Genomic DNA, 12685 nt, shown 5'->3' on the forward strand with positions numbered 1-12685 from the left:
ATGTTTCTTTATAAAACAGTAGTTGAGTTTCATAACTCATTGACAAGTGTTTTTTTTAATCACTATTAGATTACTTAATCTGGGCTTCTGCCATTTAACATCGGAGTTACTCTTTTTTTACTGCTCAATGGACTGTGAAAATTGAACTGTTAATCTGTTAATGATTATAATAAATTAAAAACATATGAGAGTAGCTTCATCCACATTTGAGCTGCAAGATGTAGATACCTCCCTTGTGTGCAAAGCGGGTTTTTTTTTCTTGATACCTGTGGTTTTAAGGTCCTCTATTGTGAATCATTCAGAAGACCTGAAGAGACTAATACGTTGATTCTTTAAATGATAACTCTCCTCTCTAAGCTTTTGGCTGCACCGCTTCATATTCTGTCATCAAAATGACAGTAATAATTTCAAGTACGCTCCCAGCTGTGTTCCTCCTCTCTGCCATCTGGACTTGGCTAGGTTTACAAGATAGCGAGTTGCTTATCATCCAAGAGACTCTGTATTTCAATATTTTCCTATTTCCATCCAATGGGAAAATTGCCATGCTTATCATTCCTTGCCTCCTGTTTTGGGAAAGGGGGATTTGAAGCTCTTCGGTTCTTTTTCCCAAGGTCCTTTATTGATAAAAGCCCTGTAGGAAATGGTTTGGTGACCTAGAGAGTGTTGATATTTTTGCATTAGCTACTGATAAAGTTAATTTCATTAGTCGTAGCTTTGTTAAAAATATATCCACTTGGAGCAGCTACTCTTACCAATGCAAATGTTCCTTAGAACTGTATTCTGCTTTAGAAAAGGAATAAACCCGATTAATGTGATTAATCTATTCCATCTGTTGCTATATCAGCAATAAAACAAATTAGTATAAATTTTTTTAATGAAAAAGACTGATTATCTGATACGTCATGTTAAGACATGATCAGAACATAAATCTTTACATCTTAAAAATCTTTGACAGTCTCAGAATTAGAGTAACTAAGGTATTAAGAAAATCTGATAAATTTAAATAATTCATGCTTTTGAAGTTAATCAGTCCTAGATTTCAGGTACTAAAAGGTTTAGATGTGTTTCCAAAGCATTTTATGTTTAAAAACCCTCATATATAATTATTATGATAGTAAAAATTTTAAAACAGCCTAAATATTTCCAAGTAGAAGATGGGTTAAACTGTGGTATGTCCCAAAATAAAATATCCTTAAGATTTTGAATCCTGCATATCAAGGCAGTGGGAAAATGGCAGGAAATGGAATCTGATATGTGAAAAAGCAGCATAATATAATGTGTGAAATAATGTACATGGATCCAGTATATTAAATATTAATTCAGTTAAAATGTGTATAGGAAAAATCTCGGTAGGAAATATACCCATGATGCTTTTATTGTTTGAGTTTAATTGATTTTTCTTTACTCCCCTTTTATCTTTTAATTTAAAAACTGTATTCCCCACTTTAAAGTGGGGAAGAAAACTTACATCATAAACAGCTGCAAACCTTATTTAGATTTGTTTGAAACCACTTACCATAACGTAATTGTTTTGTTTATTCATTCATTAATGCACCAAATATCTCTTGAGTACCTACTAGGAACATTGTTCTAGGTCCTGAGAGATTAGCAGTAAACAAAGTAATGCTCATGGGATTATAGTCTAATAAATATTAAACCTTAAGATGCTTAGAAGCATACCCTTAACTATTGTTTTAAATTCACATCTTCATTGCCAACTTTAAAGGACGTTTCCTGGTTAGTAATTTTAAAGGTTGCAGTCAACTTTTGTATTAATATTTTTAAGGTTGCCTTTTTTTAGCTTCTTATTAATCACATATTAATTGAAGTCATTCCATATAAATTTCTAGCAATTCTGTCGGCATTAAAATGTAATGGTAGGGGTTCACAAAGTACGTTATCAGCTTTCTATTATTTTAACTCATTATTTCTTATTTGTGCCTAATGAGACATCTGTCCTTCCCTAATGTTTATTTTGCTATCTTTGAATTATGTGACTTTTTAAAATGGCTTCGTGTGTCCTTTCTTAGGCTGTTAACATAACCAAAGACAAAAGGCTGAGAGGGAACACATTTTATATGCTAATAGATCATTTCCTTACTGTCTGCCCTGCGCCACACCCTGCACACACTCCCAGTGTGAACTTGGGAGCCAGTTGTGTGCATGTATGCCATGCACACTTTCTCTCTGGGCCTTGAACACTTACGAGTCCCTCTTTACCTGGCTCACAATACCTATATATCCTGAAGTCTCAACGGTGATGTCATTTCTCCCAAGAAATCTCTCCTAACCTTCCCTCAGGGCTGAAGCACTTCTACCCTGTTCTCCTACAGAACGCCACGTTTTCTTTTTCCATCGACAACGTGTGTATGGCACCCTACTCACCTGGTCACGATGGGTTGTAGGATCCAGGAGAGCAGGCACATGTACCTTGTTTACCATTAAATAAAGACTTGTTCAGTGAATAGGTGGTGATCTTTGGTAACATGAACATGACTGCCCTGGGAGGCAGACATTTAGTTTCTCAGTAGAAATAATATAAGTATTTTTAAATATAAAATAATAATATATAATATTATTGTATTATTTATTATATCATAATATTAATATATAAAATAATAATATAATATTTTTAAATATAAAAATAATACCATATTAACTTTGAAACACAGTATTCATTTAATGCTTTTCTTTGCCTAACCTCTCTCTCTCTCATTCTGTGGTCTGTGTTAGGTGTCATCAATCTCACAGAAGAAGTGCAGTGGATCAAGGTCAACACCAACATGACTGGCTATTACATTGTCCATTACGCAGATGACAACTGGGAAGCGCTGATCAAACAGCTGAAAATAAATCCTTATGTGCTGAGCGACAAAGATCGAGCCAACCTCATCAACAACATCTTTGAACTTGCAGGGTAGCGTATGCTTGGCTTGGGTCTAATTTTGTTTCTTTTTTTTTTTTGAAATAAGTGTTCTTGAGGAAAAGGACATTTAAGAAAAGCAATTGAAAAGAACTAGCATGTATTGCCTGGTAGGTATAATTCATTTCGGAGAACTGAGAAGATAGAAGACATATCCCTTGTCTATCTAGAAACATCAGCACAAGCATATTGAACAGTTATATAATAAGATTTAAATCATGTTTCAAGACTGTAGATACTGACAAGCACGACACATAAATTTGCTGAATAAATGGATACAGAAGTTCAGGATTTGCTTTACTCACGAGAAAATTCTTTTCAAGAAGCCAGTGTTTTCAGCGTAAAGCTTAGTGCTCATGTATTGGTATGAGACATGTCTTGAGAGCTGGCATACCACTCACCTCCCCAGCTGCCCCCAAGCTACACAAGCCCAGAATGGCAGTGACCTCATGTACCAATGTCCTCTGAAGAGGAAGATCACCGACTTAGGTCGTCAGTGGGTCTAGACACACAAAGAAAAGAAAGAAAGTGAAGTCACTCGGTTGGTTGTGTCTGACTCTTTGCGACTCTATGGACTCTAGCCCACCAGACTCCTCTGTCCATGGGATTCTCCAGCCCAGAATACTGGAGTAGTTAGCCTTTCCCTTCTCCAGGGGACCTTCCTCACCCAGGGATCGAACCCGGGTCTCCCACATTGCGGGCAGACGCTTTAGCCTCTGAGCCACCAGGGAAGCCCAAGGAACAAGGAAGCCCAAGCACCAGGGAACACTCAAATGCATTCCTTCTGATGGCTCTTGACCTTCCTGTTACATGGTGACCTCACACCATCTCAGCCATTGATGTTGTGATTTCTGTCAAGTGGTTAATTTTTTAAAGGTGTGCACTATAAATTCACAGTGGCCCTCGCCTGAACAAGTTTGACAAAATTCCCATACAAATAACAAGTTACTTTCTAATTCAAATCCTCTTTCTGCCATCTGATCAATATAAGTAACTAATGATAAGTAAAATTGGCACGCTTCATCATTTCTCATCTAAAATGTTACGATACTTTTCCTGAATTGGTAGCAGTTTACAGGTGACTTATAGAACGAAGAACTGAGCTGTTGCTCATCTTTCTCCTGAAAGGCGTCTTTAACCTTGAGTTGCACACGTGAAGTTAATCAAAGGTATTTAGTCTAATTTTACAGAATATTGGGCTTCTCTGGTGGCTCAGATGGTTAAAGAATCTGCTTGCAATGCAGGAGACCTGGGTTTGATTCCTGGGTTGGAAAGATCCCCTGGAGAAGGGAACAGCTACCCACTCCAGTATTCTTGCCTGGATAATTCCATGGACAGAGGAGCCTGGCAGACTACAGTCCACAGGGTTGCAAAGAGTCAGACACTTTGCAACTTTCACTTGACTTCACTGAAGACTATGGAGCCATAGGATACCTACCACTCAAAGCTTAAATTTTAGGTCTTCAGGATTCCCGCTCCCCCATCTAGCCATAGTTTCTCTCTCGGCATGCATACTTTTTTGGCATATTTACTTTTCTGGCATATTTACTTTCTTTGTTCTTTTACCCATTAGCCTAGGCAAGGTGTCTCTTCAGAGAGCTTTCGATCTGATTGATTATCTTAGAAATGAGACCTACACTGCACCCATCTCTGAAGCCCTGTTCCAGACAGAACTCATCTATAACCTCCTTGACAAACTCGGGCACGTGGATCTGGCCTCAAGACTGGTGGTAAGTCTGCCTTTTGCCAAGTTGTCTTTGTTGCTTGCCTTTACTGTTGTTATTCATGTGCCGTTCAGCAGTCACAGACTGAAAAAGCAGTTATATTCCATTTTCATCACTCTCCTGGTGCTGAAATCTTAGCTTTGAATCAACATGTCATTTCTCACCATGAGGAGCTGATAAAGGATGAGCATGACGTATTCTTGTCTGAATATCAAAGTATATAGACTTCTGACACGGCTGTCAAAATGAGGTCACATGAAAAGAAAAATTTCTCTATCCAACTCTTGGTTTATTTTCATATAATAAATGCTTGGAATAGGCCTTTTTGCAAAGTAGGGCTCCCCATTCATTTCCTGGTGGTCATTATAAAATGACAACTATGTTTGTACTGGGACTATTCGGTTTTGGGGGTCCTCACTGATAACTGTCTTATTAAGGGTGGTGATGCTGGTTAATATAAGTTTCTTTGCAAAGCATTACCGGTTTTGGAGACTGTTTTACCTTTTTTAAAACCAATTGCCTGGTCTTAACAGTTGTTATTTTAGACACTTCTGGTATTAAATTTTCACTGTGTATTTAAAAGCTTGAGAAGGAGTGACGAATTCTTTGTCTTATCTAATTCTCTGAGTCACATTCAGACAACAAGGTTTGCTTTGCCAACCAGTCAGGTTTTCCAAAGAGCAGGCAAAAGGCAGCTTTCAGGAAAAAGGTGATGGGCCAGGAATTAGAATAAGTCTTTTAGAACTTTGGCATCCTCACTGGTAAAAAGAAGGGGCTAGATTGCACCTTAAAAAAAGAAAATCCTCTTTTCTGCTGTCCTACTGTGCATCCCCTGTAATTCTCAGTGATGGGGAGGGAGTACAGGGCAGGGGGCCATACAGAGCTTGAAAAGCCCCTTCCTTACAAGTTTCTGATCTGACCTGCAAGGAGCCACCCCCGCTCCCTACCTACCCATAAGTGAGATGCTTCAGTTAGATGATTTCTGAGGCATCATCTGATTACCAAGATTTTTGTCATTCTTCTATTTCATAAGGCTTTCAACTTCCAACCTTAATAAAAACCAGCGCCTGGAATGTGACCTGGCCCGTAGTGACACTCAGTGAATGTGGGCTGAATGAGTGAGTGGAATGTACAAGAGCAAGTGCACTTCAGCACTTACTGTACCCTGCACACCCTGCTTAGTGCTTAATGCAGATAACCTTGTTTAACTCGCACACAGCAGCAGATTTCTACCCTCATTAACACAGATGAGGAGACTGAATGACTTCTCCAAGGTCAACTTGCCTCGTGAATGATGAAGCTGAAGACTCAGGCCCAGATCGCTTTCACGCCAGACCCTCCTCTTTGTGTTATAAGGCCGTATTTTCATGTGTTCTAGCTTGTCATCTATCAGAGGATACCCTTTTATTGGAAGAATCAAAGCTGCTTCTTGCTATATTTTCCCCTTTTTTACACTGATATTTTAAATTAAAACAGTTTGAAGGCTTGCTAAACTTCATGATGGCATAAGTCCCTCTTCTGTCGCTCTCCATTAATGTGTTGAGGGCCTGGTGTCAGGAGGCATTTGATAGTTAATTCAGGCTGGCTATGTGCTGAAAGCTCAGATGCCGAACTCAATTCTAGCAGTTAGATCTTTTGAATATCTTCCTGCTGTGACACTCAGCTAACTCTGCATCTTCATCTCAAATGATGATTTCCAGTTTGCCGGGCAAGTATGTGTTGACTCAGGACGTGGTGGAACGTACCAGTCCTTGAGACTGGTGGTTAGAGAATCGGAACAGGAGGCTTAGTGTGTGTTTATGAGACCTTTTACCATTGTACGTCTTCAAGCACTTGACTGGCATGACAGTTAAAAGTTATGATGAATTAAAAGTTATGACAGTTAAAAGTTAAAAGTCATGATGGCTTTAATTCAGGAACAAGAAATTCTGTCTCTGAAATTCTTGTTCTGATCTTAGGGCATTCGAATAGGATCAAAATTCTCAAGATATGAAATTTGACCCACTGTAGATGAGATTGGAATGGCAGAACCTTCTGAGACCTTGGATCCAATCATCAGTAGTAGTTGTGATTAAGACTGATGACAGATTAATGTTTTAAGTTAGTGTCCTGAGAGCATTGTGTGCATTTATTGGTCATTTTGTTATTTAGGCTACACAGACCCGTGTAACACACATTACCTATATATCACATTTTGTGATGTCTGCTCTAATATGTGATGGCTGGAGTCTGGAGGCATATTTGAATTGTGTCAAATTGTTCACATCTGATACTAAAATCTGATCTCGGCCATATTCCTGTTTCATCACTTATAACTCTCATTCTTTTACATATGAGGAACTGGTGGGATAAACCTTTTGTAATAAAAGTTGACACTTCACTTTAAAGCAGCTCAGCTGACCCAAGAAAGAACTCCCTGGGAACATCAGTGTAAAATTAAAGCAGTAAATCAAAATGTAATAAATAACATAAGGGCCAGCATCCTGCCCTGTTTTATTTTTAAAGTCATCCTGTGTCGTTGTTGTTGCATTTTACTGCATGTACATGCATTGTATGACTCATCAATTTATTCCCTCTCCCTACCATCTTCACTTGATGAAATCAGAGGATTGAATTCTGATACCTAATGGGTTTAGATTTCAAAAAATTAATGTAGAATAATGAAAAAACAGGTTGAATTTTACTTATAAAAGGGAAAGATGATTTGAAGCACTTTCTGTGGTCTATTAACATTAAAATAACCTCGATTACTTACAAAAATATTGAAATTATTGAAATATTGAATAAATTGAAATATTGAATTACTTACAAAATATTGAAATTTTTAATTGAAATTTATAATTGAAATTTTCTAAAAACAGAACTATTATTTTTTAAATAAAGTCATTTATGTTATCATTTGATTTTTTTTTTTTTTTGGCTGCACTGCATAGCTTGTCGGACCTTAGTTCCCCAATCAGGGCTCAAATCTGGGGTCTGGCAGTGAAAGTGTTGAATCCAAGCCATTGGACCACCAGGGAATTCCCCTGAAATATATTTAAAAATCAACAGTTTGGGGACTTCCCCTTGACTCTTGGGTATGGGCCATAAGTAAGAAAGTTACACCCCATAACTGCAAAGGAGTAAATGCCCAGGAATTGGCTACAGCATCACTTGAGGTTTCCCTCGCTTCCAGAATTTTGAAGTGCCGTTTTCCCCACTGCTTTCTTTGTTTTAGTATAAACTCTCAAGAGTGGTTGCCATTTTTCTCCACTAAGTTGTTGTTGTTGTTAATGGTTTTGCAAGTACGGGGGGTTTCTTTTTTGTGTCTCATTCTAACTTTGTTTCTGTTTGACAGTTATGAGTAGCTTGTCACTCTTTCATTTGTCATAATGCCATCATGATGCCCGGAGAAGGCAACGGCACCCCACTCCAGTACTCTTGCCTGGAAAATCCATGGATGGAGGAGCCTGGTGGGCTGCTGTCTATGGGGTTGCGAGGAGTCAGACACGACAGAGCGACTTCACTTTCACTTTTCACTTTCATGCATTGGAGAAGGAAATGGCAACCCACTCCAGTGTTCTTGCCTAGAGAATCCCAGGGACGGGGGAGCCTGGTGAGCTGGTGTCTGTGGGGTCGCACAGAGTCGGGTACAACTGAAGCGACTTAGCAGCAGCAGCAGCATCGTGATGCCACTGAGGTCAGGCCAGCAGAAGACAGCGTGTGCGGTACAGTCACGGGCACGCTGCAGGGGTGCCCACACTGCTATTAGCTTCCGTGCACCATCAGTCAGCGTGGCAAGTAGCCTTTCCCACCACTTCACACCCTCCCGTGACTGCAAGCCTGCGCTCATTCCACAGGGCATCTGTTCGCTGTTTCATTGCCTTTGAAACAAGCAAACAGAAGGGAGTTGACCTGTTATTACAAACTTCGCATCCTTCTTCTTATACGGAGGCTTTTTTCAAAACCACTCTCATAGTCAGCTCCACAAGAGACTTACTCAGACCTCAGAGAAAGGTCTGCTGAGAAAAAAGGCCTCAGCAATTTAAAACTTTGCTACTAGGATTCATTTTAAGTACCGACAGAGGCACTCTAGAAGAACATTATGCTCTGTGAAGAGTTTGAACTAGTTTGGAGGGCAGTTAAGAGGCATTGTACACGGTCATCTGTGGTGCTTGAAGTAAGACCGGTCGTGGTACAGTTCCAGTGCCAGTGACAGAAAACCCGCTTGTGCCAAGAACACTGCGGGAGGGCACGTCTGTGAACTGCTTTCATTTTGATCCTCCTCATTTGTTGCCATGAAAGTTATCTTAAAAACACCTATAAGCATTTTTATATTAGGATTTTGGTGACATTCACAAATGCATATTTGACATGATGATTTTTAAAGCTCCCTATGCCCTCTTTTCCTTCCCTCCAGCACAGCTTGGAGTATGGAAATAGTTCCATACATTATGAACAGCTTTCATGCTTTTGTCATGGGAGGAGATGAAAAAGAAATGAGAGATCTGTTGGTTTCTTAAAACCATTGTTGTTGTTGTTTTAGTAGCTAAGTCGTGTCTAACTTTTTTTCAACTCCATGGACTGTAGCCCACCAGGCTCCTCTGTCCATGGGATTTCCCAGCCAAGAATACTGGAGAGGGTTGCCATTTCCTTCTCCAGGGGATCTTCCTGACCCAGGGGTAGAATCCATGTCTCTGCGTTGGCAGGTGGATTCCTTACCACTGAGCCACCAGGGAAGCCTTAATACCATAAATACTTATTTAAGAATGAGATCTCAGTCAGAGGTAATTATAACAATGGACTTTAATTGTAGATGATTTTACTGAATAACTGGTAATTTTCTTAAGTGTGATAAGGTATTGTGGTTACGTAGGAGAATATCCTTGTTTCTGAGACTTGCATGCTAAATTATTTATAAATGGAATCTCATGATATCTGTAACTTGCTTTCATATGGTTGAACTAAAACCAGAAAAACCAAGTGTGTGTATATTTGTGTTATACACAAATGTAAGAGTATTAACAAAACAGTGACTCTGACATATGGCTATTCATTTTACTATTCTTGTGGCCTTTCTGCAGGCTTGAAAATTTTCAAATAAAAAGCTGGGGAAGGAGGAAAAATGACTATAAACAACCTTTCTTCCCTGTAGGCATCATTTTCTTAATTTGATTAGATTAACTTGTTAGAGCATCAAGCTAGATGATACTTTAAATATTCCTTTAAAAATGGATTCAGAAACATTGAAGCACCTACACATTCTATTTTTCTCTCATTGCTTAATGGATTTATGGATGCTAAAGTCAACAGGTCAGGAAGTTTCAGCTTTCTTCCAGCAGTGGTTATAGATGATACTTCTTGGCAGGAAAGCAACTTCTAGCTGAGTATACACAGAAGAAAGGTTCCCTACTGCACAGTCATTAATTCTTTCTGTCCTATGTCATTAGGTCCACCTTGGCTATAGCAACCTTATCTATAGCCTCAGTGATATTGAATGGTTTCATCCCAACAACATGTGAGCTTCATGTCAGTTGTTATTTAAATGAGTAATATCTATGTCCCTCCCCCCTTTTTTTCTTTTTTGGGTAAGTGTAGGAAAAGAAGAGCTCTTGTCCTGATTTTCCCGGTTGCCGTCATTGTTATTACTCTGTTATAATCCGTTCTGTCTCTCTAGAACAAGGTATTTAAATTGCTTCAAAGCCAAATCCAACAGCAGACTTGGACTGACGAGGGCACCCCATCTACTCGAGAGCTCCGGTCGGTCTTGCTGGACTTTGCTTGCGCGCACAGGCTGGAGAACTGCAGCGCTGCTGCCCTGAAGCTCTTCTTTGACTGGATGGCGTCCAATGGCACTCAGAGGTGATGTGTGCTCTCTCTCGCTCTTGTGGGCCCCACAGCATGTAGTGCATCCAGGATCTTTATGTCCTGAATCATAAAGGTTATAAAGCCGAGCGTTAAGTAGGTGAACTCTATGTACCTGATTCTCAAACCAGACTTGTTTTAATTGTGATCAAATCCACATAGACTTTAGTATCCTGATTTTTAAGTGTGCAGTTCAGTAGTGTAAGGGTATTCACATGGTTGTGCAACGAATCATCAGAATTTTTCCACCTTGCAAAACTCCCCATTTTCTCCTCACCCTAGCCCTTGGCAGCCAAGGGATTCTGTAGGAGTTTTACTGCTCTAAGTACCTCATATAAGTGAAATCATACAGAAAGTGTCTTTTTGTGCCTGGCTTTCAGTTCAGTCACTCAGTCATGTCCGACTCTTTGGGACCCCAGGCTTCCCTGTCCATCACCAACTCCCGGAGCTTGCTCAAACTCATGTCCATCGAGTCGGTGATGCCATCCAACCATCTCATCCTTTATCATTTCCTTCTCCTCCTGCCTTCAGTCTTTCCCTGCATCAGGGTCTTTTCCAAGGAGTCAGTTCTTTGCATCAGGTGGCCAAACTATTGGCGTTTCAGATTCAGCATCAGTCCTTCCAATGAAAATTCAGGACTGATTTCCTTTAGAATGGACTGGTTAGATCTCCTTACAGTCCAAGGGACTCTCAAGAGTCTTCTCCAACACCACAGTTCGAAAGCATCAATTCTTCAGCATTCAGCTTTCTTTATAGTCCAACTCTCACATTCATACATGACCACTGGAAAAACCATAGCTTTGACTAGACGGACCTTTGTAGGCAAAGTAATGTCTCTGCTTTTTAATATGTTGTCCAGGTTGGTCATAGACAACCTAATAATGTCCTCAAGATTCATCCATGTTGTAGCAAATGTCAGAATATCCTTTCTTTTTAAGGCTGAGTGACCCGCTGGATGTATATACCACATTTTGTTTTATCTCTTCATCCACTGATAGACATTTAGGTTGCTTCCACCTTCTGGCTCCTGTGAATAATGCTGCTGTGAACATAGGTGTACAAATACCTCTTTGAGACCTGCTTCATTTCTTTCATATCCAGAAGTGGTATCGCTGGGTCATGTGGTAGTTCTATATCTATTTTACAAGAATCCCCATAATGTTTTCCAGAGGGGCTTTACTGCTTTCCATTCGTACCGGCAGTGTACAAGAGTTCCTCACGTCCTTGACAACATTTATTCTCTGGGCTTTTGATAGCCATCCTCCTAATAGCCTGAGGCATCAAGCAGGTATCTTTTAATTTAGGAATAAAACATAGCAGGTGGCATTAGCAGTTAGTAGAAATGTGTTTTATGATGATTGCTTTTCTCCAGGTTCAAACACCAGGTGGAGACTTGGGTGTAGGGTGTTGGGGTAACCTGATGAAGCCCTCTGAGATCTTATTAAGACAGAAGACTGTGCTCCTACCCCTGCTCTCGCCCCTCCTGCTGCATTTGCTGGTAGATTTCTACCATGGGACTTAGCGCGCTGTGTTACGACGTCTGTCGTTCTATACTTGATGACAGCCCGTGAGCCTCCCAGCAGGTAGTGACCGTGTCTGAGTCTTCTTCCCTGCTCACAGCGTCCAGCCGGTTGCCTGCCTGGTTCTTTGTGGGTGAACAGTAACTAATTACTGTATTGAATTCATAAGCTTTTTAGTCGCATCACTAGGAAAGGAGCGGCCATGGGATTAATCATTTTCCTGACAAGTAATTATACAGTGAAGACTCTTTAGTATTACCTGCTCAGTCCCCCAGAGCACTGCCCCTAGTCAGTTCTTGCCTTTGTATTCAGTGTTTTTTCCTGGTTGTTCTCATATCAGACCACCTGTCTTACAGCCTGCCTACAGATGTCATGACAACCGTGTTCAAAGCTGGAGCAAAAACTGAGGGAGGCTGGTCATTCCTCTTAAGCAAATACGTCTCTCTAGGCTCTGAAGCAGAGAAGAATAAAATACTCGAAGCTCTTGCCAGCTCAGAGGATGTACGGAAGCTTTACTGGTATGAAGCCACCAAATGAATATGATCTATGGAAACCAAAAACATAAGACCACAGAGCCCCTTGGGAGGGGGGATCCCCCTTTTCCTCTCTTTGCTCACAGGCCAGGCCTGACCCGGGCAGGGTGGTGAGGAGACCCTCAGGGGTTGGGGGGGGAT

The 12685-nt window shown here is 40.3% G+C and overlaps 1 protein-coding gene across 4 annotated transcripts in view; it reads left to right on the forward strand.

Annotated features, from left to right (window-relative positions):
- LNPEP (leucyl and cystinyl aminopeptidase) overlaps window positions 1-12685 on the forward strand; it is a 102748-nt gene that overhangs the window by 77522 nt on the left and 12541 nt on the right. For 3 of the 4 annotated variants that reach the window (XM_059888834.1, XM_002689410.6, XM_059888835.1), the window contains 4 exons: window positions 2734-2917; window positions 4497-4653; window positions 10304-10488; window positions 12368-12529. In XM_059888834.1, the coding sequence (XP_059744817.1) occupies window positions 2734-2917; window positions 4497-4653; window positions 10304-10488; window positions 12368-12529 (688 nt within the window). Of the gene's footprint in view, window positions 1-2733; window positions 2918-4496; window positions 4654-10303; window positions 10489-11863; window positions 12075-12367; window positions 12530-12685 lie in introns of those variants that run through there. The other variant, XR_009495355.1, reaches the window with a different exon arrangement.

Source organism: Bos taurus, chromosome 7, assembly GCF_002263795.3.
Source record: "Bos taurus isolate L1 Dominette 01449 registration number 42190680 breed Hereford chromosome 7, ARS-UCD2.0, whole genome shotgun sequence".
NCBI classification, from domain to species: Eukaryota; Metazoa; Chordata; class Mammalia; order Artiodactyla; family Bovidae; genus Bos; species Bos taurus.